The 26,595-nt window shown below is 35.7% G+C and overlaps 1 protein-coding gene across 2 annotated transcripts in view; it reads right to left on the bottom strand.

Annotated features, from left to right (window-relative positions):
• The window catches only part of LOC149771853 (tRNA (34-2'-O)-methyltransferase regulator WDR6-like), a 125,513-nt gene that overhangs the window by 12,737 nt on the left and 86,181 nt on the right, over positions 1-26,595 (bottom strand). For both annotated transcript variants that reach the window (XM_089948130.1, XM_089948131.1), the window contains exons 17-21: positions 24,240-24,419; positions 18,750-18,810; positions 18,405-18,470; positions 13,424-14,192; positions 5,514-5,917 (exon numbers count right to left, since the gene is read on the bottom strand). In XM_089948130.1, the coding sequence (XP_089804256.1) occupies positions 5,514-5,917; positions 13,424-14,192; positions 18,405-18,470; positions 18,750-18,810; positions 24,240-24,419 (1,480 nt within the window). The remainder of the gene's footprint in view (positions 1-5,513; positions 5,918-13,423; positions 14,193-18,404; positions 18,471-18,749; positions 18,811-24,239; positions 24,420-26,595) is intronic.

Here is a 26,595-nt window from a genome sequence, read left to right as displayed (position 1 = left end):
CAAGAAAAGTTTTGCATGAAATCATACTTCTGAAACAAATTATGTTATTTAAAGTTATACTGGTATCTGATGAAAAAAAAACCCTGATCAACAAGAAGACATGAATTCATTGGGTAAGCATTCAATATTTTTTTTAACTTGTCCGTAAAGGCAGCAAAACTCTCATTTCAATTTTACTTACAACAACCATAGCTTCCTTTCATTCCCTATTTATCAAAGGTCTCTCACCTAAGCCAAACCCTTCTGACCCCAATGACTTGAGAAACTGGTTGAACAAGATAGTGTCTGAAGTGTGAACAGTTGTTTCCAAGTCAACTTATGCTAGATGGCCAAAGTCAACTTATACTAGATGACCAAAGTCAACTTATGCCAGATGACCAAAGTCAACTTATGCTAGATGGCCAAAGTCTACTTATAATACATGACCAAAGTCAACTTCTGCTAGATGACCAAACAGTCAGTCCTCAGTTTTGCAATCACAGGAAAGGTGACAGTAGTGAAATTAGTGTTTTATTAAGGTGCATAATCCAGCTGTCAATTAGTAGTGAATTTTATGATATTGTTGAAATGTGCACAAGAAATATTAATAATAATAATATAACCACATTTGAAAGGCAAACCTGCACAAAGAAGTCACCTGTGTACAAAAGTCAGTGTGGCTTTTTCCCATGAGTGACCTCTGTTGACAGGTTTGACTATTTCTCTTTTTCTTCCAATTGCATTTTTGAAATGATCAATTTGTTGGGTATCTCTTTACCCATGAAACTGAATGGTCTACTCACCAATTTGGTTGAGACAGAAAACTAGTTAGGTTAATTGTACTTTTTACTAAAGCCCCAAAACATCTTCACTCCTCTTGCAGTGTACATCCTATTGAAGCCCCAAGGCATCTTTACACCTTTTGCAATATACATCCTAATGAAGTCCCATTGCATCTTCACACCTCCTGCAGTGTACATCCTACTGAAGCCTCAAGGCATCTTCACACCTCCTGCAGTGTACATCCTATTGAAGCCCCAAGGCACCTTTGCACCTCTTGCAGTGTATATCATGCAGAAGCCCCATGGCATCTTCACACCTCTTGCAGTGTACATTTTAATGAAGTCCCAAGGCATCTTCAAACCTCTTGTAGTGTACATCCTAATGAAGTCCCATGGCATCTTTACACCTCTTGCAGTGTTCATCCTAATGAAACCACAAGGCATCTTCATACCTCTTGCAGTGTACATTTTAATAAAGTCTCAAGGCATATTCACACCTCTTGCATTGTACATCCTAATAAAGCCCCAATATATCTTCACACCTCTTGCAGTGTGCATTCTACTGAAGCCCCAAGGCATCTTCATGCCTCTTGCAGTGTACATCCTACTGAAGCCCCAAGGCATATTCATGCCTCTTGCAGTGTACATCCTACTGAAGCCCCAAGGCATCTTCATGCCTCTTGCAGTGTACATCCTACAGAAGTCCCAAGGCATCTTTGCGCCTCTTGCAGTGTACATCCTACAGAAGCCCCAAGGCATCTTCATGCCTCTTGCAGTGTACATCCTACAGAAGCCCCAAGGCATCTTCATGCCTCTTGCAGTGTACATCCTACTGAAGCCCCAAGGCATATTAACACCTCTTGCAGTGTGCACCCTATTTGTAAGCTAAGGTCAATACTCATAAGCAAGTGTTGAGTTCAAACATTTAAGTATGAATATGACTTTCTTAGTGGAAAATTCCTATTTCAGATTCAGACATTCTATGGTCAGTCACAAAATCAGTTTCATTAGACATGTCCATCATATATGATTGATTCTGAAGGCCTCCTTCTCTTTATCATCATAAACACGCTACTCAAGAATCTATTTTCTCAATTTTATACATGTGACTTTAAAATTCATATTAATATTTTAGACATCATTTGAACAGTGGTGAATTTCTAAACTATTTCAAGTATTCAATGAAACAATATTCAAGGCAGATTAATTACCAAAACCGGTCTCATCATTTACCTAAGCTGAGTTGCCTCTCTTGATACATTATTGACCTGAACAATCAAAGGTGCTATATGTTTGCTGCTAATTTTAAGACCATAAAGTCTGTTATCATTATTAGCAATATACTCCATATCTGGTAATTGGGAATGTGCACTGTGCATTAAACATGGTGGGACCAAAATACCTCTAGGCACCCCCCCACCTCCATTAAGTAGGAAATTAGTAATTTTCCTTATATAAACTGAACTTTCTCAATGTTGCTTTGTTCATCTCTTCATAAAATGATGCAAAGGCAGATTTAAAAAACCCACATAACTCATTAATGTGCCACTACAACAATAGGATGGTGCTTATCTGGTAATTCTTCTTGTCATATTTCATTTGATCCGCTAAATTTTACCTCATAATTATGCATTTATCTTTTCATTAACTTGGAGATATGTAAATAACAATTTAAAAATTGCTGTATTTTATTATATTTTAATGTTTCACATTCCTTTAGATAAGTATCTTGAAGTTTTGTAAAAGATTGAAGGATTTTGTCAAGAAATTTAAAGTCTTTTCAAAGATAAAACCAACTTTTTAAAACTGAAGGAATTTCCAAGGCAACCTATCAACCTGAAGACTTTCATGGCTGTACAAACCATGGTCTTAAATCTGACACTGAATGTCTACTTCTTATGGGATTAATCACTCCATATATAATGGTTTTTCCCAATAAAAATATACATACCTTTATTTTGTCCCCTTTATTTTCAAATGTCAACTTGAAATTTTGGAGTGCCTTTATATCAAGTTAATCAGTGTTTCAGTTTTTGAGACTAATTTAACAGATTTCAATCTAAGCTGTTAAAAAAAGTACAACTGTATGGGTTTAAAACAGAAGAGGAACATACCCATTACTTTGTTCATAACAATATGTACAAATATATGATTACAAACCCCAAATCTTTATCCATCGGTAGTGGTTGTTTTTATTATTATTATTTTAGTTGTTATTGACATGTGCATGGATTATCTCAACCTTAAGTGAAAGATCATCCAAACTATCCTTCACATTCTCTTTACAACAATGTGCTTTGAGGGAAAGTACATTTCTGGCCAACCTAGCTATTAAAATTATCCCATTTTAGACCATCTGGTACTCAACTGATATCAGATAATTCATCTGGTACTCAAATCTTTATCAGGCGACTCATCTTGTACTCAAATTTGTATCAGGCAATTCATCTGGTCCTCAAATTTATATCAGGCAATTCATCTGGTACTCAAATCTGTAAAAGGCAATTCATATCGTACTCAAATCTTTATCAGGCAATTCATCTGGTACTCTAATTGATATCAGCCAATTCATCTGGTACTCAAATCTTTATCACGCAATTCATCTGGTACTCAAATATATTTCAGGCAATTCATCTGGTACTCTGATATCAACCAATTCATCTGGTACTCTAATTGATATCAGCCAATTCATCCGGTACTCAAATCTTTATCAGGCAATTCATCTGGTACTCAAATCTATATCAGGCAATTCATCCGGTACTCTAACTGATATCAGCCAATTCATCTGGTACTCTAATTGATATTAGCCAATTAATCTGGTACTCTAATTGATATCAGCCAATTCATCCGGTACTCAAATCTATATCAGGTAATTCATCTGGTACTCAAATCTATATCAGGTAATTCATCTGGTACTCAAATTGATATCAGGCAATTCATCTGGTACTCAAATCTGTACCAGGCAATTCATATCATACTCATATCTATATCAGGCAATTCATTTGGTACTCAAATCTTTATCAGGCAATTCATCTGGTACTCTAATTGATATCAGGCAATTCATCCGGCACTCAAATCTATATCAGGTAATTCATCTGGTACTCTAATTGATATCAGCCAATTCATCTGGTACTCTAACTGATAGCCAATTCATCTGGTACTCATATCTTTATCAGGCAATTTCATCTGGTACTCAAATCTTTATCAGGCAATTCATCTGGTACTCAAATTGATATCAGGCAATTCATCTTGTACTCAGATCTATATCAGGCAATTCATTTGGTACTCAAATCTTTATCAGGCAATTCATCTGGTACTCTAATTGATATCAGTCAATTCATCTGGTACTCAAATCTTTATCAGGCAATTCATCTGGTACTCAAATCTATATCAGGCAATTCATCTGGTACTCTAATTGATATCAGTCAATTCATCTGGTACTCAAATCTTTATCAGGCAATTCATCTGGTACTCAAATCTATATCAGGTAATTCATCTGGTACTCTAATTGATATCAGCCAATTCATCTGGTACTCTAATTGATATCAGCCAATTCATCTGGTACTCTAATTGATATCAGCCAATTCATCTGGCACTCAAACCTTTATCAGGCAATTCAGCTGGTACTCAAATCTATATCAGGCAATTCATCTGGTACTCAAATCTATCAGGCAATACATCTGGTACTCAAATCAATATCAGACAAATCATACGGTACTCAAATCAATATCAGGCAATTCATCTGATACTCAAATTGATAACAGGCAATTCATCTGTACTCAAATCTATATCGGGCAATTCATACAAAGATTTGTATATTAGCATCAGTATACCAGCATTTAAGAAAATGAAAAATGAATACACAATAGGTGTACATTTCATGTGGATTTTAAAACAAAATGCTTTTATAAATGAGTAAAAGAATTCTCAAAGAACTAGTTTTCTTTTCTCTTGGTAGGCCATATCTCTGTACGAGTCAAATAATACATTCGCATGGCTGCCAACATGCTGATAGGGACAGATGTTTTGATGATGACAGGGATAGATGTTGTCTAGATGCTGACAGGGATGGATGGTGTCTAGATGCTGACAGGGACAGATGTTGTCTAGATGCTGACAAGGACAGATGTTGTCTAGATGCTGACAGGGACATATGTTGTCTAGATGCTGACAGGGACAGATGTTGTCTAGATGCTGACAAGGACAGATGTTGTCTAGATGCTGACAGGGACATATGTTGTCTAGATGCTGACAGGGACAGATGTTGTCTAGATGCTGACAAGGACAGATGTTGTCTAGATGCTGAGAGGGACATATGTTGTCTAGATGCTGACAGGGACAGATGTTGTCTAGATGCTGACAAGGACAGATGTTGTCTAGATGCTGACAGGGACATATGTTGTCTAGATGCTGACAGGGACAGATGTTGTCTAGATGCTGACAGGGACATATGTTGCCCAGATGCTGATAGGGACAGATGTTTAGATGCTGATTAGAATAAATTCACATTTATATATTTCAATGGGGAAAAAAGTTGAGGTATGCTCATGGTAAAGTGCATCTGCCCAGAATTTTTCAACTTGTCCTTGGAAACAGATTTTTCTAACGCTGTTCTTGTGTGCTGCCTGGGAAAATTTACAAGGAGTAAAACTTAGCAACTATATCAAGGACAAAGGAAAGGAAGTGAAATACATCATATGTGACAGTACATTAAAATTAAACTGAATATAAAAATTAAAGAAGAATAAAGACCTTTGTATGGGCTTATCTGCAGGCTGTTAATTCCTGACTGGTGACACTGCATAACAAAGCATGGAGAAATACATGCAGAATCCTTGGCAGAATGGTCCATTTTTGAAGACTGGTTGGTAACCTCATCATCATCATCACCTTTATCACTAAAATCCTCAATTGAATCATCATTATCAGTGTTTAATGCATCACAGCAGACACCATAATTATCAATAAAATTCTGATATAGCTGAGTGCAATCCCAGAGTGCAACTCTTCCATCTGTGCCTGCAGACAGAGCAAGTGGCTGGGTTTTTTCTTGCATTTTCAGGATGATGCTAGTGACTTTTAATACACAGTGGTTATGGAATGCAGAAGATGAAAGCGGAAAAAATTCACGCTCAGTTTCATCAAAGGCAAAAAATCTGGAGAAGAAACAAAACAACATAGCTTATTTAACTTTGAGCACAAGTTAAAATAACAGCTGTAATAGCGAAATGTTGTAATTGTTATTCATTACCCTCTCATTCATGTTTCTGCTAAAAGTGTTAATTACATACACACGCACTTTAAAAAGTAGAGTGATGAAAAAGACTAATACCATTTTTCATATACACATAACGGAGTCAACTGCTGACAGTCTTGAGATAATTAAATGCAAAACATTAAACATGAGGACCAAGTGCACCAGAGATCACTCATCTACCTATCTATCTTCCTCAAAGCCAAAAGCAAGAGCATCTGACCAGGAAATCTGAGCAAGCAGGATGCTCTCTGCTGAAATTTCTTTCAATGCTGTTACTTGTTGCATATGTAATGAAAATAAAAGTTTCAGGATTTTGCTATTCTTTTGTCTCTTCATCCCTATTAGTGTCTGATGGCATATCATCATCATTTGTCCAACACTGAAAAAGGCTGCCATAATGTTTTCTGTCAAAGTTGGTTAAATTCAGCTGAGTCGGTTTTGATGTAAGGTCAGATCAATGATCCAGGATTTGTGGGGTGTTCAGAACTATCTGGCAGTTCGAGTCCCTCACTTACTGAACTATTTTTGGTATCAGGACTGCAGGACTGATGGAAGGAAGGCATAGGCCCACATTCCCTTCCAGTTGACTGATAGGACATCGATGGTCAATGCTTCTGGGTCTCATATGGGTGAGACGAAGGTGGGCAATTTGTTGTTCCACCATGTTGTGAAAAGATTTATTATCATGCAGCCTCATAAGGTGCAAACTTGACTGAATGCTGAAGAATGGAGAAACCATTCTGCATAAGGTAGCTGTCTCCTCGAAAATAAGTCGGCAAAAATGGTAAGCCATCCTTGCATGTGGCAGACCTGAATATTTATCTGGTCTGAGGCACACCACAGAAGGTAACCCAATATCATGACACAAAATTGATTTCCACCCTCTTTGTCTGAGGAGGTACGTGATCACTACTGAATTTTCTGACAGTATTAGGACTGAATATCCCCACAGTATTAGGACTGAATATCCACACAGTATTAGGACTGAATATCCACACAGTATTAGGACTGAATATCCACACAGTATTAGAACTGAATATCCCCACAGTATTAGGACTGAATATCCACACAGTATTAGAACTGAATATCCACACAGTATTAGAACTGAATATCCACACAGTATTAGAACTGAATATCCACACAGGAATGAATATCCACACTGTATTAGGACTGAATATCCACACTGTATTAGAACTGAATATCCACACTGTATGAGAACTGAATATCCACACAGTATTAGAACTGAATATCCACACAGTATTAGGACTGAATATCCACACAGTATTAGAACTGAATATCCACACAGGAATGAATATCCACACTGTATTAGGACTGAATATCCACACTGTATTAGAACTGAATATCCACACTGTATGAGAACTGAATATCCACACAGTATTAGAACTGAATATCCACACAGTATTAGGACTGAATATCCACACAGTATTAGGAATGAATATCCACATTGTATTAGAACTGAATATCCACACAGTATTAGGACTGAATATCCACACAGTATTAGGACTGAATATCCACACTGTATTAGAACTGAATATCCACACTGTATAAGAACTGAATATCCAAACAGTATTAGAACTGAATATCCACACAGTATTAGGACTGAATATCCACACAGTATTAGGACTGAATATCCACACCAACATTCTACCCAATTGTTGTATGTGTCGATAGCTTTCATTTCTAGGAGGTTGATGTGAAGAACCATCTCTCAGCATTTCCATTTGCCACTGACCATCATAAACTCCAGTAGCAAGTGCACTCCCCAACCTGGCAGACTGGCAATTGTACAAATCATGATTTCCAGATGTAGTTTTGAGAGGTATTTGTGCTGTGAGCCACTTCCCATCTTGCTACTGGAGAAGGAAGCTTTTGATGTGGGTTGATATTGTAATATTCTGATACAGATGGCATGTGAATGGTTGAAATTAGGACAGAGGGGCCATTTGCAATGGGTGCAAGTAAAGCTGGCCAAGGTGTATCAAATCTGCCACCACACTGAACAGGGTGAGGAGTTCAAGAAACTCCTTCAATGAGATATAAGTTTTATTTGGAATCCTCTCTGATGCATGAACAATGATTTCAATGCATTGGGATTAAGAAGTATGATACTGATGTGTGTAAAGGATTCCACACCAAGATAAATAAAATCTTGAAAGGGAATACAGTCCAACTCTTCTAAAAATGTTAAGTCACTGACATGCGGCAAGAGGCTTGGAGGAGGAGAAATCTTTTTATCTCCCCACCCTGCCTGATGGCCATAAGTAGGGGTGTATGACTGCCTATAATTTGCCTGGCCATGGTTATTGTCATCTTTGGGAACTGCCCCTACTGTATTCCTGTCCCTTCTTGGGAATGATCCCTGAATAGGTTGTCCAGATAAGAGAGCTTGCAATAACAGATGTAGTACTAACTCTTGTGCCACCTGTTTTCTGATCTCTTTAACTCAACCCCGAAAGATGTGAAGAGCCAAACAGGTGGGTGCAAAAGCTGCCACATGGTGGCACTTCAGAGAGAAAGACTACAAGAATGCATTTTATCTAAGTCCTTTTTGCAAGAGACTGTCAGGTCATTAGCCATAGTGTGGTAAGAAAATCTATTCACAGCCTTGGTGATATGGTTAATTCCAGCCTCATAGCAAGGCAAAAAATCATCAAGGAATCTAATCTAAGTTAAGTAGGGACTCGCTAACCTGTTGGTGGCATTGAAGACTTGCCAATCCACCTTATAACAAAATGGTGTAGTTATGCTAAAAACAGAAACATCCTTGGCAACATTAGGTATTTCTGAACAGTATGCAAAAGAGTGTGGCTTCTATCAGTGGGACAAGAAGCTAGCTGTCAAATGACCCATGGAAAAGAAGACTTTTACAATACCTGGATCAGTAATTTATTTCGAGAGATGACCAGTGATTTCTGCAACTGTTGACAACCGAGGCAAAGTCTTAAATGATATTATTGTCATCATCTACATCTACCGAGGCATTGACCCTGTAGGTAAAGATGACGGTAGATGGAGAAGACATTCAGACTGAGGCAGGATATGATAGATTTATTCCATATCTGCAGAAAAGCTGAATTCCATCTGTTCAATTGAAAGAGAGGACAATTCAGGCATTTCCATTTCATCCCTTTCATATAGCTGGGGACTATCTACCCTTTGTAAACCTTGGCATTCAATATGGCAAAGATGATGTCATATCATCAGCATCCATTATATGCCATTAAAAGTGGTGTTATACTAGAATACTGGTTTAACATAGCCAAACTGGTTTGTCAGATTGGCTCTTTGAATAAAGCCAGTTCACTATTAAGCAGTCTATGTTTGGTCTGGCTGATCAGTTTTTCTGTGTGGTATGTTTGGCATAAAGATACCATAGCTGTCGGAACACATGGACAGATGGTTGGAATGAGAAGCTCACAAGTCCAAAATAGGTGAATTATCACCACTATTGTAGTATACAACATGTCTTTATGACTGGAAAGGTTGGTCAACAGTTGGGATGGCATATGATAGATGATAAATGCCACAATGGTTGGCAGTCATCTAAATCAAATTGCAAATTATTTGGCCTGCCAGTAGGCCATATCTCTGTACGAGTCAAAAATTACACTGTCATGGCTGCAAGAACATTGTCATGCATGGACGGAGTACAGGATATTGTACAGTCACACCTCATGGGGGGAGATAAGTACAACTCTGCACCCTTTTGCACTATAAGAGGAGTTTGACTTCAAATTGTCATGCCTCATCAGCTTAGCTAAACACTTGTCCCAACTGGGATCCTGAAAAAGTTTCTCTTCACTTGTCAACAAATTTATAGAGAGAGCAATTCCAACTTTTGGATGCAATCATCTCTCATTCCAACTGCATTAAGATCTAGCATTATCTTCTGAAACTTTATGGGGGGGAGGGGGCATCCACCATCAGATTTTTAAGTGGGACATAGGCTAAGTACCTCATGCTGAAAAGAAATAAAAAATTGCTCTTTTTTGAGCATGCATTCTCTGTCCACAATGAACGCACTTTACAAGTGTGTGATGATGAGCAATTAGTACAGAGCAGGACGTTTCCTGAATGTCCTCTGCTGTTTTCAATCTCTTGCATTTGTTGTACTGTGTTTTCACTTCTGTAATGAGACAAAATCAAACAAACAAGTGCGTAAGACAGTTTATATATATATATATATATATATATATATATATATATATATATATATATATATATATGCCAACAAATTATAATCAGAGTAAATGCCTAAAGACAGTGCTGGAAATTCCACTAGTGAATCTTAATGGTAATTTTAACAAATATCAATAAAATAACGATATTTTGCAAAAACGTTGCATGCACCATATAAAACAAGTATACTTACTGTACCACTGAAAAAGAAAAGTGAAAATAAATTTAATGTATATCATTTGAAGAATTAACTAGATTATCTGGAGGATATCCTAGCATGTGGAGCATGTGTGAAAAACTAGTTAAAACCAGATATGCCTGTAGCCACCATAGCCAATAGAATGGGAGTTAACCTGTAATAGTTGCTTCCCTTTGTCTATATAATGTATAGGTGGCAGGGTATAGTTTTGTAAATTGGTCCCTGACAAATTTCTTAACTTAAAGGCTATGGTGTGACTTTTTCAGCTATTATTGTTTACTATTTAAAGATATGGATATATTTGTGAACTAGGTGTTTCGGGCTTGTGTTGTTCTTGAAATTGATGTCAGGCAGGTACACCTTCCATAGTTACTCTGCAGTATGTTGATAGTGAAATACCAATAGTCAGCTAAAAAGAAGAGCTAGCCTCCCATAGCAGTAAACACATGGGTTTGGGGCAAATATAATATCTCAAAAACAGTTGGATGACAACTATTTTCAATTGCATCAGCCTGTTTAGTACACTTTGCAGAACTGTCATCTAGGAAAAGGGCTTGTTTGCACTGTGAGCATCACATGGTGTCAAAAATGACCATTGGACATGAAAATTGCAGGTAGAAATTTGGGGTTGAGGTGCATAAACTTCCGCTATGAACTGCCATTGACTTCTTTGGTCAAGTGGATAATATTCTTATGATTTGTTTTAATATAGGTATCCAAAAATATGGACCTTTTTGACCTCATTTGTGTATTTGATTTTTTTAATAATTTTTTTTATACTAGGTTGCTGATTGTGGCAATAAATTTGTACATAAAAAGTGGCCCCTGCACCCTTTAGGAAAATTTATAATTTTTTATGGCGCAGTCAGCCACATCTATTATACTTTTCTGTTTCTTTGTGGATATTTAAATAATTTTTATGCATTAGCTTCATCATATTTCCTTCCTTTTTCAATATATCACTTAGTGTTGTATGTAATGCTCTTTGGAGAAGGAGGCAACTGTGTTTTGTACCTCCATGTGAGAACTCTTTACATCCTGACAAAGTAGCATATTTTGGATATAACTTACTAAATATGGGAACAAAATGGTAACCATAATGTATTGTCTTGCACTTTCTGTAGCTGTCAAGGTTTTGCACCTCTATTTTTATGAATACTATTCACATGTCAATACAGACACACAGAAACTATTGCATAACATGTCAAAATGCATTCTTAACAGTAATTTAACTTCACAGGAGCGAATAGACTTCAGAGGAATCAAACATAAACATACTGTCGTGAATGATGAATGTCACCAGTAAAACGGTCTTAGAAATAGTGATGCATATGGCGTATTGCTTGCTCAAATTTGGTGAGAAGAATGAAAGTTTTAGTACACCGACATAATTTCTACCTTCATGACCCCACTGTGAAGTTGACACAAGAGATTCATATCTCACACTTGGGTGATAATAGGAAATGTTTCAATGTTATGTATATATCTTTAAATTTCTAGGTTCACTTACGAAAGGAGGAAAAGCTTAAAATTTAGTGGCAGTTTCATGCATTTGACAATACACATACAGTTTCTCCTCTAAAATTCTTATGTTTTCAATGAATGTTAAAAATACATCAATATCACTTGTTTCTTTTCTTTTTGCAGGTCTCAGTTTGCATGGTAAAAGATTACGATTAATCAGTTAGTCATGCTGAAAGAAACAATAGCTTGAATCTCATCCAGACACTCATTCTGATCTAAGTGCACAAGAAAGTGACTTTGACGGAAAAATTTAGCTTCCGCAGTTGTTTTATGGTATGTGCTTATTAAAGCCAAGCAGGTGAAATGCTTTTTACCTTGAACTGAATTTTCCACTGTAAATATTTGTTCTAAACCTTACTTTATTATTTACTATGATTTTGTAAACTCCAGAAATCATTAAATTCAGCTGAAGTGAATTGGTGTCTGAGAAGAAATTTCTGTCAAATTGTATTGAGTAATTGTATATATTTGGTCAATTTCAGTGGCTATGTATCAATGAATTTATTTGATTTGTCACTTTATAAGCTTAACAGGGTCCCACATATCAGTATATCAATATTCCAGCACAGTCTAATGTTAATTGATTAAACTTTGATCTCTCAAGATTAGCTAGACTTGTTGTGATTACCCACCCACCCCAACATACACCCACACAACATGATCACTGCTATTAGCATCTCCAGAATGATAATGGAAGGTTAAGAACTGCTTGCTTTATATCAGTCTAAAAGTACTTCTAAAGCACACCATTTACTTAAATGTATGATGTCTTTAAGTTTGCCAGAAGAGTTTATAGAAACTGTTCACTTCTGTCACTGACAACTAAAATAACATTTCTGTCATTCCCTTCCAAATCTCTTTTTGACATTCATCAAACATTTTAAAGGAATTTTGATTCCGTCCTGATGCAATGGTGGTAAACAAAGACCAAAAGCACTGTAGGTTGCAAACAAATGAAACTTATAAATATAAAGGCCAAATGAACATCTGGAAGATGCCTGCATTCATTATGTGTCCATCAACAGTTGCTACATTAAACTTCTAAAAGAGTCTGGCATTGAATATCCCCACATGAAGGGCTTTAAAATTTATATAAATGGTGCCAATCTGTCATTAATTATAACCACCATTACTAAATATAAAAGAATTTAAACAACTTCATTTCAAATTGCTAAAAGTAAAAAGACATTTACACAACTTTACCGGGAAAATCTTCCTAACAGATTTTTATGAACTTCAACACAAATCACCATGGCATATGGGCTTTTCACCATGGCATATGGGCTTTTCACCATGGCATTTGGGCTTTTCAATATTGGGAAATTGTGCTGATGTGCCATCAAATATGTATGAACAGAACTAATTATGTTTCCACAACTACTTACTTTTTCCTTCCATCTGCACGATAGTTCAATTCTTACATTTTTATGCCGGTTCTTGCTGCATAAAATATATGAGACACAACTCGACAACAAAACATACCTCAAAACTGCATCTGAACAGGCAGCTACTACAAAATACACTTGCAATGAACAGCCCTCACTGATATCACTGGCTGAAGTCACTGTAATATCAAGGATTCTTGTCTCAGGGTCAGAGTTCATATGACTGTGTTTCCAAGGTTTCTTCACTTTTGTTTGTCCATCATTAATCAGATGAATTTCAGCCAAAGATTCTACTTTAAAGTCCAAATCATCTACTAAATTCCGATCAATACATACTTCACTTTTAATTTTCTTGCTATTTTTCTTTTCCTCTTCTTCCAGTCTCGATGCATGCATTGGATCTAAACTTTTTCTTTCTTTACCTACTTGCTGGGAAGTATCTGAGTCATTTACACACATTTTCTTCAGAACAGTTTCAGCTGCATCATTTTTATGAGCAATGTTACCAGAATTACATTTGTTGTAGGTACCTTTCATGTCAACCAGCTCATTGCAGCCATCTTGTTGACTGGTACTTAGATATTTTCCAGAAAGATTTACATGAGGTCTTTCAATCTTGTCAGTAAAATGTAACCTCCACACTTTAAGCTGGGCACGACCACCACCAGAAAACATAAGGAAACTTTTGTTATTCCCACTGTCAACATGGTCATCCAGTCTTTTCATATCAATGGAGGTTTGCGATTGAGTTTGGTGGTCTGAGGGTGACAAATGGGGTCGATGGCACACACTCAAGCATCGGACAGTAGAGATATGGCCATGCAGTGTCTTTAGCACTTGCAGTACAGGTACATTGTACAAATTATCTGGCATTTTGTTAAGTAAATTCTTCTCACCATGTTTCAATATTGTTTTTACTTTTGTAACATTTCCAAAATGATCTTGTATTCAATTTTATCCACAAAATATTGTTGTTTGGAAATTTTTGTACACTTGTTATGAATTACTCTGTACTGGTGAACAATTATAGGTAGAAGAAAAGCAATTTTCTTACTTACTGAAGATTTGTATAATTTTCATAAGAAAATAATTCTGTGTACCAAAAGTGAGATGAAAAATGATCATAATTTGTTAAGAACTGGTAGTGTATTAAAAAAACCCTGAAAGCATGAAAAATTACTGACAATACAGAAAGCTACAGTCTAATATAGGGTTCCTGAAGACATTATTCTTTTTAAAGCCTTTAAAGACACTTCAAGGATTTTACCAGTTTTTCATGCAGTATTTTTCTTGAATAAAATAAAATGATTACTTTTTGTCAGTAACACACTTACACTATTTACAAGGACCATACTAAAAACAAAAATACAGCAAAAATAGATCTCACTTTTGTCACTAATTATGCTGTGCAGCAAATTAACTCTAGTCTGTGCTTTGTAAATAATCTGATTTCTGAATCTTACACATCGTGGTTCTCAAAGTCTATAATATTTCTGCTTTTGAAACATCATACTCTGTTTCACACTTATCAAAGCATTAATGACAGTGGCAGTAGAGGCAATGTTAACCTTTCCCTTGAGTCAAAGGTAAAGATCAAGAAGCCTTGCTTTTTATCCCAGCCATGTAAAATTAAAGCAGCATGATAGTACATGAACTTCCATTTTTCTCACTTTTCATATTAGACCTGAGAATTTCTCCCATGCTGGAAATACTGAATATCTTGTCACAAGCCATACTGGCCATCTTTAGGGGCCCCAAGTGGCCAAATGGTCTAAGGTGCTCTCCGTTACGGATTACTACCATCTCACCTCTGTCTGCGTGGGTTCAAGTCTCGGATTCAGTCAATGTGGGTATGTGAGAAAGCTTGCCAGTAGCTTCTCGTGAGTCGGTGGTTCTTTCCGGGGTTTTCCCGGGTTCTTCCTCCACCATTAATACTGGCCGCCATGTATAGCCTATCGTGTGCTGAAAAATGGCATTAAACCCTACAACAACAGCAACAACGACAACAACTGGCCATCTTGTTTTGGCTTCCATTCCATGCTTTCACCAACTTCTATAAAGTATGTTAAATTCTCATTTGGACAGAGATGAGATGTCAGTGATCTGTAAAGAAAATTACCTTTAACCACTCAGCCATTCTAGGCTGTTGAAACTCTGTAATTGTACAAATATAAAACAGTCTTAGAATGTCAATAATGTCTTATGAAGGTGATTGCTAAATAAATAGATTAAAATTTTAAAAACAATTCCAAGAAAACATTCCCTTTTCTGTGTTACTATTAATGACACTTATTAATGACTTAGTTTGTTATTTTATCACACAGCAGCACATCAAGTTATTTACTGCTGACACAATTAGATTTCTTAAACTTGTAACACACTACAGCATTCAACTTGGGCTGACTCAATTAGAGTTCTTAACCTTGTAATACACTACAGCAGTCAACTTTGACTGACACAATTAGAGTTCTTAAACTTGTAATACACTACAGCAGTCAACTTGGGCTGACACAATTAGAGTTCTTAACCTTGTAATACACTACAGCAGTCAACTTTGGCTGACACAATTAGAGTTCTTAAACTTGTAATACACTACAGCAGTCAACTTTGGCTGACACAATTAGATTTCTTAAACTTGTAATACACTACAGCAGTCAACTTTGGCTGACACAATTAGATTTCTTAAACTTGTAACACACTATAGCAGTCAACCTGGGCTGACACAATTAGAGTTCTTAACCTTGTAATACACTACAGCAGTCAACTTGGGCTGATCTGGTACTAAGATTAAAATCCACTCTCTTTTGGTTGCAAGCCAGTGTTTCTCAAACTATTTTTGATTTTTAAGCAGCAAAATAGCTTCTGGTACATGAAAGGAATGAACAAAGCAGAAATAGTCCAGTAGTCTGGGGCAAGAATCTGGTGGGCAATCTAGTGGGATTTTGAGATAAATTTTAACAATTTTGAAGTCCAAATTACAGATTCTACAGAAACTCATTGCCATTCCTACCTCTCACCCTTACAAGATCACTGCAGAAAATGCTCACAAATTTGAATGGAATATTCATTCACTCAAAGTGTCTTTGAATCTTCTCCAGTAATCACAACTGTTAGCTCTATCTAGTCCCATTTAAATTTATTCTGTACACCATTTTCAATTTTTTCAATCAAAGATTGTTTTTCCTGTCAGGCATCTTCATCCTTCTTAATCGACTTGCAATCAAGTAGCAACCACCTCTTTTGAGCCAATTTTATGAACACTGTCATATGATGTTAAACACATGCAAATTTTGATTATACAGGCCAATTCAGAGGTATTATCCAATCAAACAAGCACTTATAGAAACAAACACAACTATTATTAGAGGCAACTCAATTAGAACATTGCTTCAACCAATCAAAAAACATATTACACTGTTTCTGCAAACTTAGCAGAGGTCTAGGTTTTACTCATTAGAAATGGTAATTTATATGGGTACTCCTTATGTGCTACCTATCACAACCACCACCACTGCTAACTCAAAGTTACACTAATCTTGTAAGTTATCTATTCATCTATTCAGCAAAGAAGTGGAACCTATTCATTTCTGTGCACTAATTGTACAAAGGAAATTCTTTGACTCTGACTATGCCAAAGAGTAGTCTGAGACAAAATACGACAAAATTGCATAAATTGTTATGTACTTTATTTATAGCAGACATATGGTAAACATATTCAAAATCTTAAGTTTTTGCTATGTCATCAGCATGTTTGTGGTTTTCTTTAATATAACATATCTGTGTATGACCTAGTTCTAAGGTAATAAACACAGGCATACAAAGCTTTGGATTTCATAAAAAAATATTTACATAATTATATACCAATTTATGATTATATTGCATCATCAATGCATCACTAATTACTTTCAATGAGTTCTGTAAATAACTTTTTTTACTAAATGTATAACAATAACTGATACTGAATTTTAAAAGAATTGTAAGGGTTCTATTGTTATTTCTAATAAAATTAAAGGAATGTCTTCTAATAATATGGACATCTATGTTTTATGAACTGGAGACTCTAATTCAAGCTTAATTAATGGTTCTGTAAGTATTGTTACTTATTAAACAATAAATTACATATCTAATATTTGTCTATGATTGTAGATTATATATTAAGATTTTTATTACCTGGAGGAAAACTTGTTTGCTTGAATTTTAATTCAGGACTGGAATTCCTAGTGTACCTGCTGTTTGCCATGTTTCTTTACTGAAGTTTAAAGTAATAGACTTGATATTATTAACAAATTTGAACGTTCTTGAAATGACCTTTTGACCCTCATCATGACCCTCATATTATGACAGGATTTTATATAAGGCCCAAATAATAATCTATGTGTTTCTGGTTGGCTGACTGTCCCTGCTTCTCATTGCTGACCTTAGCACTCCCCCCCCCATATAAATATAAAAAATAAACCTCCCACCCTCACATTAAATATATGTAATGTTTCAAAGGAAAAAAAAGCAACACCTGCCCACCCAAATTTTAAAACTAGTGCAATAGGGAACATGCATCTTTTTCCTGTGCCTAAGGGATAAATATACTGATATTCTTTATTCCATAACTTAACATTAGTCTTAGTGGAATGAAGTTATGTTGAGAGCATTTAATTTATTTCAAATATTCATTGGAATTACAAAGTGCTCTTTGATTCTAAGACTAAATTACTATTTTGGACATTATTGTGAATTCATTCAAAGGAATTTTGGATTATATCATTATGATACATCAAGATTAGCACATTCAGGTTACTGACATATCAGCACATTCAAAATTGAAATTCATTTGGAATACTCTCTACTTCTGGGCTTGTAATAGAACTTTTAGGACTATCTGGGATTTAATTCATAATACTGTACGTTCCTTTTAAATCTTCACTTTGTATTCTAGGGAAATAAATTAGTTGTTGAATTTTACAAACTAGTCAGTTTTCACCTTTTCCTGTTACTTAGTTCAAGACCAAAGTTGTAATATAAGACATACTTTCTACTTCTCTGCAGATATTTCATTTATTTTCAACTGCATTGTGAAAGGATACAATAAATGGCAACCACAGCTATGTTGGTGTCTTCACTGCATGTTGCTAAGACATGGAGTGTTTGCCCTGCAAAGAGAGACTGATATTAAATGGTCCAAAATCTCATGCAATCAAATGACAGGTCAACTTTTGGCAAATAGCCTATTTATTTATCTGAATAGGTGATTAACTTGGCATTATTTTATTCCTTAGTCACAAATATGACTTCTTCTATTGTTAATGATAAATAGAATCCATAAACTCACTTAGCTTTATTAGATAAGGTATACTGCAGTAATATCTTTTAGTGCTTAAAATTCCAAACAATCTGGATACATACCTATATGTGTAGTTAACAACAGTTACCTGATACTTGCAAACTTGCTAGAAACTGAACATCACAGAGTTCTCTCCCATGAAGACTCTCCTGAAAACAACAACAAAAATCCTAATCTTTATTCAGCTATCAGGTTCAGCAATAAAACCACACAAACTGAAAATAAAAACAAAAAAAGTAAGAATTATATTATTTATTTCTTGTGGTCCTACATATTAAATTTTAAATCCAACATGTTTGTATCATTTGTGTCGAGCAATTATGCTTATTCAGTAATCACAACTGTTAGCTCTATCTCATCCCATTTAAACTTACTTTGTACACCCATTACTATTTCTTTCAATCAAAGATCATTTTTCCTGTCAGGTAACAAATAATAATTAGACCAAAAAGGAGTGCCCTGAACTGGTGGATAGTGTTCATGTGTGTGAGCTTTATAAATTCCAGGAAGATAATAAATGTAACATGCATTCTGACACCTATGCTGACTGTGTCTGTAATCTCCTGAACAGTAATGAGAACTAATCGAAGGTATCTCCAATCTAAATGTGGTGTTTAAATATATGAATCCAAGAACTAGATCCATAAGCGGAGAAAGCTTGCTGTTGGCTTTAGGACCAAAGAAAAGGTCTGGAATAAACAACTGAAACAATCTGAACTGCCCTAAAAGGAAGGAAAATGTGTTGATTCCTGCTGGTGAATATTTTGAATTAGTCTATTAGGAAGTCTGTAACAAATGTTGTCCTTGACAATGAGGAAGAACACTGAACATGGCTTGGTGACCCACTAAAATAGCTTTCAACACTCACGGGTCTGCAGGACAGTGTCTCTTCCATTCTGTGGAGAGTGCTGAATATCATGATCCACCAGAAAAGTGTAGTAAAAGAATTGCATCATTTCTGAAGAGGGTTGATGAGGACAGAAGATGGGACATAGCTATCCTTGTCTCCCCATGCTTTCTTCTCAAAGGCCTGTGGAAACTGGAAAAAGGTAGGTTTGGGGTAGTCCCTCCTTGGAATGCATTAGTGGATCCTTTCTACCTCTCTGATCTCTCCAAGAAAACGAAGTTAGAGCTCTGAGTCATGTGTGAGGTTGACATTCTGATACTTTGATACTTTGTGGTGGTGGTGGTGGTGGGGGGCAGAAGACATGGAGAACAGCATTAATTTCCACAAGCTGAAGATTAATATCAGCAATGAAAGTGATATACAGCAGCTGTGTTAGCACAAAAGCCATATGTGATGCTCACCCACAAGCATTAGGCTATCTTCAGATTACTACAGTCATGCAGACCAAGTTGAATGTGGATTCTACTGCTATGACATTTCAAGGCAGTTCTAAGTCCTGGAAGGACTTCCAGAGATGGTGTTGGAATTTTATCCAAAGTCATGTGTGATGCCAACCTCCAAGCATGACTGAAGTATTAGGCTATATTCGGACTGCTACAGCCATGCAAACCAAGTTGAATGTGGATTCTACTGCTATGACATTTCAAGGCAGTTCTAAATCCTGGAAGGACTTCCAGAGATGGTGTTGGAATTTTATCCAAAGCCATGTGTGATGCCAACCTCCAAGCATGACTGAAGTATTAGGCTATATTCAGACTGCTACAGCCATGCAAACCAAGTTGAATGTGGATTCTACTGCTATGACATTTCAAGGCAGTTCTAAGTCCTGGAAGGACTTCCAGAGATGGTGATGGAATATTATCCAAAGCCATAGGTGATGCCAAACTTCAAGCATGACTGAAGTATTAGGCTATATTCAGACTGCTACAGCCATGCAAACCAAGTTGAATGTGGATCCTATTGCTATGACATCATGGAAGGACTTCTAGAGATGGTGCTGGAATTGTATCTAAAGGGGGCTTCTCAACCCTTGTCACCAAAATAAGGGTAGGAGGAGTAGTTAAAAAAGGAAGGAGAGTATAGGAAATGGCCAGAGTTCGTTATTATGTAACATTTAAATATTCATCACTTTTCTTCAAATTCCACTCTGTAAGACCCCTATTGAAATCAAAATCCTCCAAAGATGTCACCTCTGGTTGTATAAGCATTAATCAATTTTTGTTTCTGAACTTAACCTGTCTCTTATCTGTGTATGAATACTGTTCTATGCTGAGAACCCCCTTTCATAGTCTACCTTCAGAATAATATACCTGCATAGTTACTTACCCAGTCTGCCTTCTGAATGGGGCACATGCATTGCTAGCTTACCTAGTCTGCCTTCTGAATGGGGCACAGGCATAGCTTGCCTTTCTAGTCTGCCTTCTGAATGCAGCACATGCACAACTAGCTTTCTCAGTATGCCTTCTGAATGGGGCACATGCATATCTAGCTTACCTAGTCTGCTATCTGAATGGGGCACATGCACAGCTAGCTAACCCAGTATGCCTTCTGAGTGGGGCACATGCATAGCTAGCTAATAATAATAATAATAAATAATAATAATGTGGACTTTGTATAGTGCCTATCTTTAGAAGCTCTAAGCGCTTTAGAACATTAGACAACACTTATAACATAAAAAACATATATAATGATATGATTACAAAAAATAAACACCATGAAATTAGAAAACATAAAAAAACATGCTGTAAATATTTAAGCTAGGAAACATTATTAGGTCTTTAAGTTTGTTCTTGCAGTCGAAATAAATGAGTTTTTAAGAGCACTCTTGAATGGGATCACCATGTCTTTGTGTCTAAGTTCAGTGGGCAATTCATTCCACGTTGCTGGGCCCTGGTATGCAAAAGAACATCGTCCATATGACTTCGTTTTCATAGTGGGAATAATGAGTATACGATTGTCAGAAGAGGAGCATAAGTATCTAACTAGTGTGTAAACATGGGTGAGGTCGGAAAGGTATGTTGGACTAGAGTCCGACAGTGAAACATAGCATAGAGAACAAATTTTGTGTTTGATTCTGGATCGAATGGATAGCCAGTGTAGGGTACAGAACAGTGGGGAGGTGTGCTCTGATCATGGTACTCTAAGTATGATCCAAGCAGCTGTGTTTTGAACTTTTTAAAGCTTCTGGAGTAGATTTTGAGATGAACCAGATAGAATTGAGTTACAATAGTCCAGTCTTGGAAGTACTAATGAGCACACAAGTGTTTTAGTGGCATCAACTGAAGTATATTTGTGAATGGAGCTGATGCATCTCAGCTCAAGATATGCAGCCTTGCATATGTTCATGACATGTTGGTGCTATGTAAGAGTACTGTCCAGAGTAACACCTAGATTTCATACTGACTGTGTGAATTTAACGTTGGTGTTGCTGATATTTATTGTTTGAGGTAAAGGATGTGAATGAGAAAGTCTTTGTGTTGTGATCAGTATGGCCTCAGTTTTATCATCATTCATCTGCAGCTTGTTACATGTCATCCATGATTTCACATCAGAAATGCACCTCTCTACACCTTGGATGGTAGCATCAACTTCAGCTGGGTGGCTAGATTTGTATATTTGGGTGTCGTCAGCGTAAAATTGGTGAGACACTGGATGATGATCTATGACACTCGAGAGTGGCTGAGTGTATAGAGTGAAGAGAACAGGTCCAAAAACAGACCCAGTATGCCATCTAATTGGGTACATGCATAGCTAGCTTACCCAGTTTGCCTTCTGAATGGGGCACATGCATAACTAGCTTTCCCTGTATGCCTTCTGAATGGGGCACATGAATAGCTAGCTTACCCAGCCTGCTATCTAAATGAGGCACATGCATAGCTAGCTTACCCAGTATGCCTTCTGAGTGGGGCACATGCATAGCTAGCTTACCCAGTCTGTCTCCTGAGTGGGGCACATGCATAACTAGCTCACCCAGCTTCTGCATGCTATGAAATGTTTCTTTATGGTTGTTTGCAGAATTTTCTACAGTTCACAGGCACTGTCTCATGAATATCTCTGCTCCAAAATGCACATTATCTGGTGACTCGGCATTCTGCACAACATCCTCAAATTTAAACAGCCGACACAAACATCTGATATAAATAATTACAGACATTTCCAAGTATGCTTTGCATTAAAATATATCTGCTGACTTTGGAAGGGACAGAGGTATTTTCATCAAATAAATATCCGTAATGCTTTGGTCTCTTTTTAGATTCTACTTTATTCAGTTTAAATCAACAGTTAAATAAGAATTATATACTGTGATGATTATATTTTCATATGTGCAATTTTTTATTTATTTGCGGGAGTTCTCATGTATCACTGCTTTCAAACTGTGTGAATTAATAAACATTTTGCATGATTTCCCTGCCCTGGCAACATCAATGGAGTTCACTGAGAGTCTTCTGACAGGGAGCAGAGAAGAATAAAGGATAATGACAGGCATTGTCTTTTCAAGATTGAAGATAACAAAGAGAAATTTGAGTGATTAGATACAGCAGACTAAATGCCATCAACAAGGTGAAGCTTCTCATGGCCCTTATAAGGGCCAACCATAAAATTGGAAAGATATACTGTCAATATTGCCACTTCTTTTGTTCCTTTTAATGATATCTTATAAAGAATGTTTGGTCATGATCGACTGACACTTGCTGACAGAAACAGTAAAGTACTAGTTTACTGCAAACAATTTAAATGTCATGAAACAAATGACGATCAAAGCACTATCCAAAGTGGCTGATCATAGTTGCAATATGAAAAGGGAGCAAAATTATCATGATTTTAAATGTATTTATATTACATGCACATTATGTGGCAGAAGTAAGTTTTCTTTTACATCATTCTCAGTCAAAAATCGGTGAGAAATGTTATACACACCAAAATACAATATCTGCAGCACATGATTTTTAGATGTGTACTGCCATTACCTCAAAGGTCTCTACCACTGATCTATTGATGCAGTTACGTTTAAATGTCAATTTAAACCTAATTTTCAGCATAAACATAATTTTTATGCTCCATCTTAAGTTCAAAACATCTTCACTGGGTGTTTTGCTTTATAAAGGTTGCACCCTTAGGATCAGATATTTGCATCAGACACAAGGCAAAGCCACAAATCTGATCCAAAATTCTGATCCTCGGGTGGATTTTTTGTTTAATACATCAATGCACATGAAGGATTCTATTCACCCACTATAATGTATGATTTAAAGTAAAAAAAAGAATCATTACAAAGACGTACCTGTGACACAATGCATTCTCTTTATGTACAAGTACTTCTACAGTTCAATGTAAGTGTTCATTATACGAAGGAATTTGTAATAGTGAGGTCTGTTGCAGCAAGAGCATAATATATAGCATTTCACATAACTTACACTTAATGTTCCTTTTAATAACTCACTAACATCATAATTAATTGGGGGGGGTACATGTCAAGTTTTTAATTTTATGTAATTTTAGTTGTTATGCATAATCAGACTTTTATGAAAGGACAAGAATGGTCCACAAATGAGCATCAAATATCAGCAGCCCCGGAAAATATACATGTTATATGTATACAAACTGAATAAGCAATTGTCTGAAGCAAAATTAATCTGATGTATAAAATACATTGTCACAAACTAACTATACCTTGAGTTGCACATGACTATCTGCAATAAATGAGTCATGTAGGACAATCTCCCTTGACTTGATATATGTGAACCTGGTCATCTTTCCCTCCTGTGTAAAGTCCCAGGCACGATGACCCCCTCCACAAGTGATCTCCAACAGTCTCTGGTTTTCCTCCACACTCCATAAAACAAATCTGTTCTAAACACAAAGAAACAAATTGAAAATATGAAATTTTGCTTGCAGGTAATGTGCATTTCAGGAGATCAACAATATGGCCCCTAAAATAATAGGGCACTAAAGTCTGGAATGCTCAGCTACTACTGTATATACTCACTAACAAGTTCCATCCAACCACAAAAAACATATACCCTAATCTGCCATCAAATAATGCACTGTCACTGAATACTTGTAACAAACTGCAATCACCCTGATCTCAGCACATTTTGAGTTCAACTTGTAAATATATGACATCTTTTGGAATAAACTTCACACATATCTTGCAATAAATGAAACCCAAACAAGGTGCTGTTAAATACACATATTTCACAACGAAGAACTTGCTAAAGGTGCACTTCTGAACTATATATAAAAATAATGTAACAAGACTTCTCTTACAATACAATAATGATAGTAACGTAAAAAGCCTCCTCTTATAATACAATTATGATAGTAATGTAAAAAGACTCCTCTTATAATACAATTATTATTGTAATGTTAAAGATTCTTCTTAAAATACAATTATGACAGTAACGTAATAAGACTCCTCTTATAATACAATCATGATAGTAATGTAAAGAGACTCCTCTTATAATACAATCATGACAGTAATGTAAAGAGACTCCTCTTATAATACAATCATGACAGTAATGTAAAGAGACTCCTCTTATAATACAATCATGATAGTAATGTAAAGAGACTCCTCTTATAATACAATCATGATAGTAATGTCAAGAGACTCCTCTTATAATAAAATCATGATAGTAATGTAATAAGATTCCTCTTATAATACAATCATGACAGTAAAGTAAGGAGACTCCTCTTATAATACAATCATGACAGTAATGTAAAGAGACTCCTCTTATAATACAATTATGATAGTAATGTAAAGAGACTCCTCTTATAATACAATTATGATAGTAATGTAAAGAGACTCCTCTTATAATACAATCATGACCGCAATGTTAAAGACTCTTCTTATAATACAATCATGATATTAATATCAAAAGGCTCTTCTTATAATACAATTATGATAGTAATGTCAAGAGACTCCTCTTATAATACAATCATGACAGTAATGTAAAGAGACTCCTCTTATAATACAATGATGACAGTAATGTAAAGAGACTCCTCTTATAATACAATCATGACAGTAATGTCAAGAGACTCCTCTTATAATACAATCATGACAGTAATGTCAAGAGACTCCTCTTATAATACAATCATGACAGTAATGTCAAGAGACTCCTCTTATAATACAATCATGACAGTAATGTAAAGAGACTCCTCTTATAATACAATCATGATAGTAATGTAAAAATCCTCCTCATATAATACAATTATGATCGCAATGTTAAAGACTCTTCTTATAATACAATCATGATAGTAATATAAAAAGGCTCCTCTTATAATACAATGACAGTAATGTAAAAAACCTCCTCTTATAATAAAATCATGACAGCAATGTAAAAAAACTCCTCTTATAATACAATTATGATAGTAATGTAAAGAGACTCCTCTTATAATACAATCATGATAGTAATGTAAAGAGACTCCTCTTATAATACAATCATGACAGTAATGTAAAGAGACTCCTCTTATAATACAATCATGATAGTAATGTAAAGAGACTCCTCTTATAATACAATCATGACAGTAATGTAAAGAGACTCCTCTTATAATACAATCATGACAGTAATGTAAAGAGACTCCTCTTATAATACAATCATGATAGTAATGTAAAAATCCTCCTCATATAATACAATTATGATCGCAATGTTAAAGACTCTTCTTATAATACAATCATGACAGTAAAGTAAGGAGACTCCTCTTATAATACAATCATGACAGTAATGTAAAGAGACTCCTCTTATAATACAATTATGATAGTAATGTCAAGAGACTCCTCTTATAATACAATTATGATAGTAATGTAAAAAGACTCCTCTTATAATACAATTATTATTGTAATGTTAAAGATTCTTCTTAAAATACAATTATGACAGTAACGTAATAAGACTCCTCTTATAATACAATCATGATAGTAATGTCAAGAGACTCCTCTTATAATAAAATCATGATAGTAATGTAATAAGATTCCTCTTATAATACAATCATGACAGTAAAGTAAGGAGACTCCTCTTATAATACAATCATG

This window comes from Sinohyriopsis cumingii, unplaced genomic scaffold (genome assembly GCF_028554795.1).
Source record: "Sinohyriopsis cumingii isolate HCF-2022 unplaced genomic scaffold, ASM2855479v2 utg001628l, whole genome shotgun sequence".
NCBI classification, from domain to species: domain Eukaryota; kingdom Metazoa; phylum Mollusca; class Bivalvia; order Unionida; family Unionidae; genus Sinohyriopsis; species Sinohyriopsis cumingii.
Note: the sequence above shows the minus strand (reverse complement) of the source record. Positions and strands in the feature narration are given on the sequence as shown.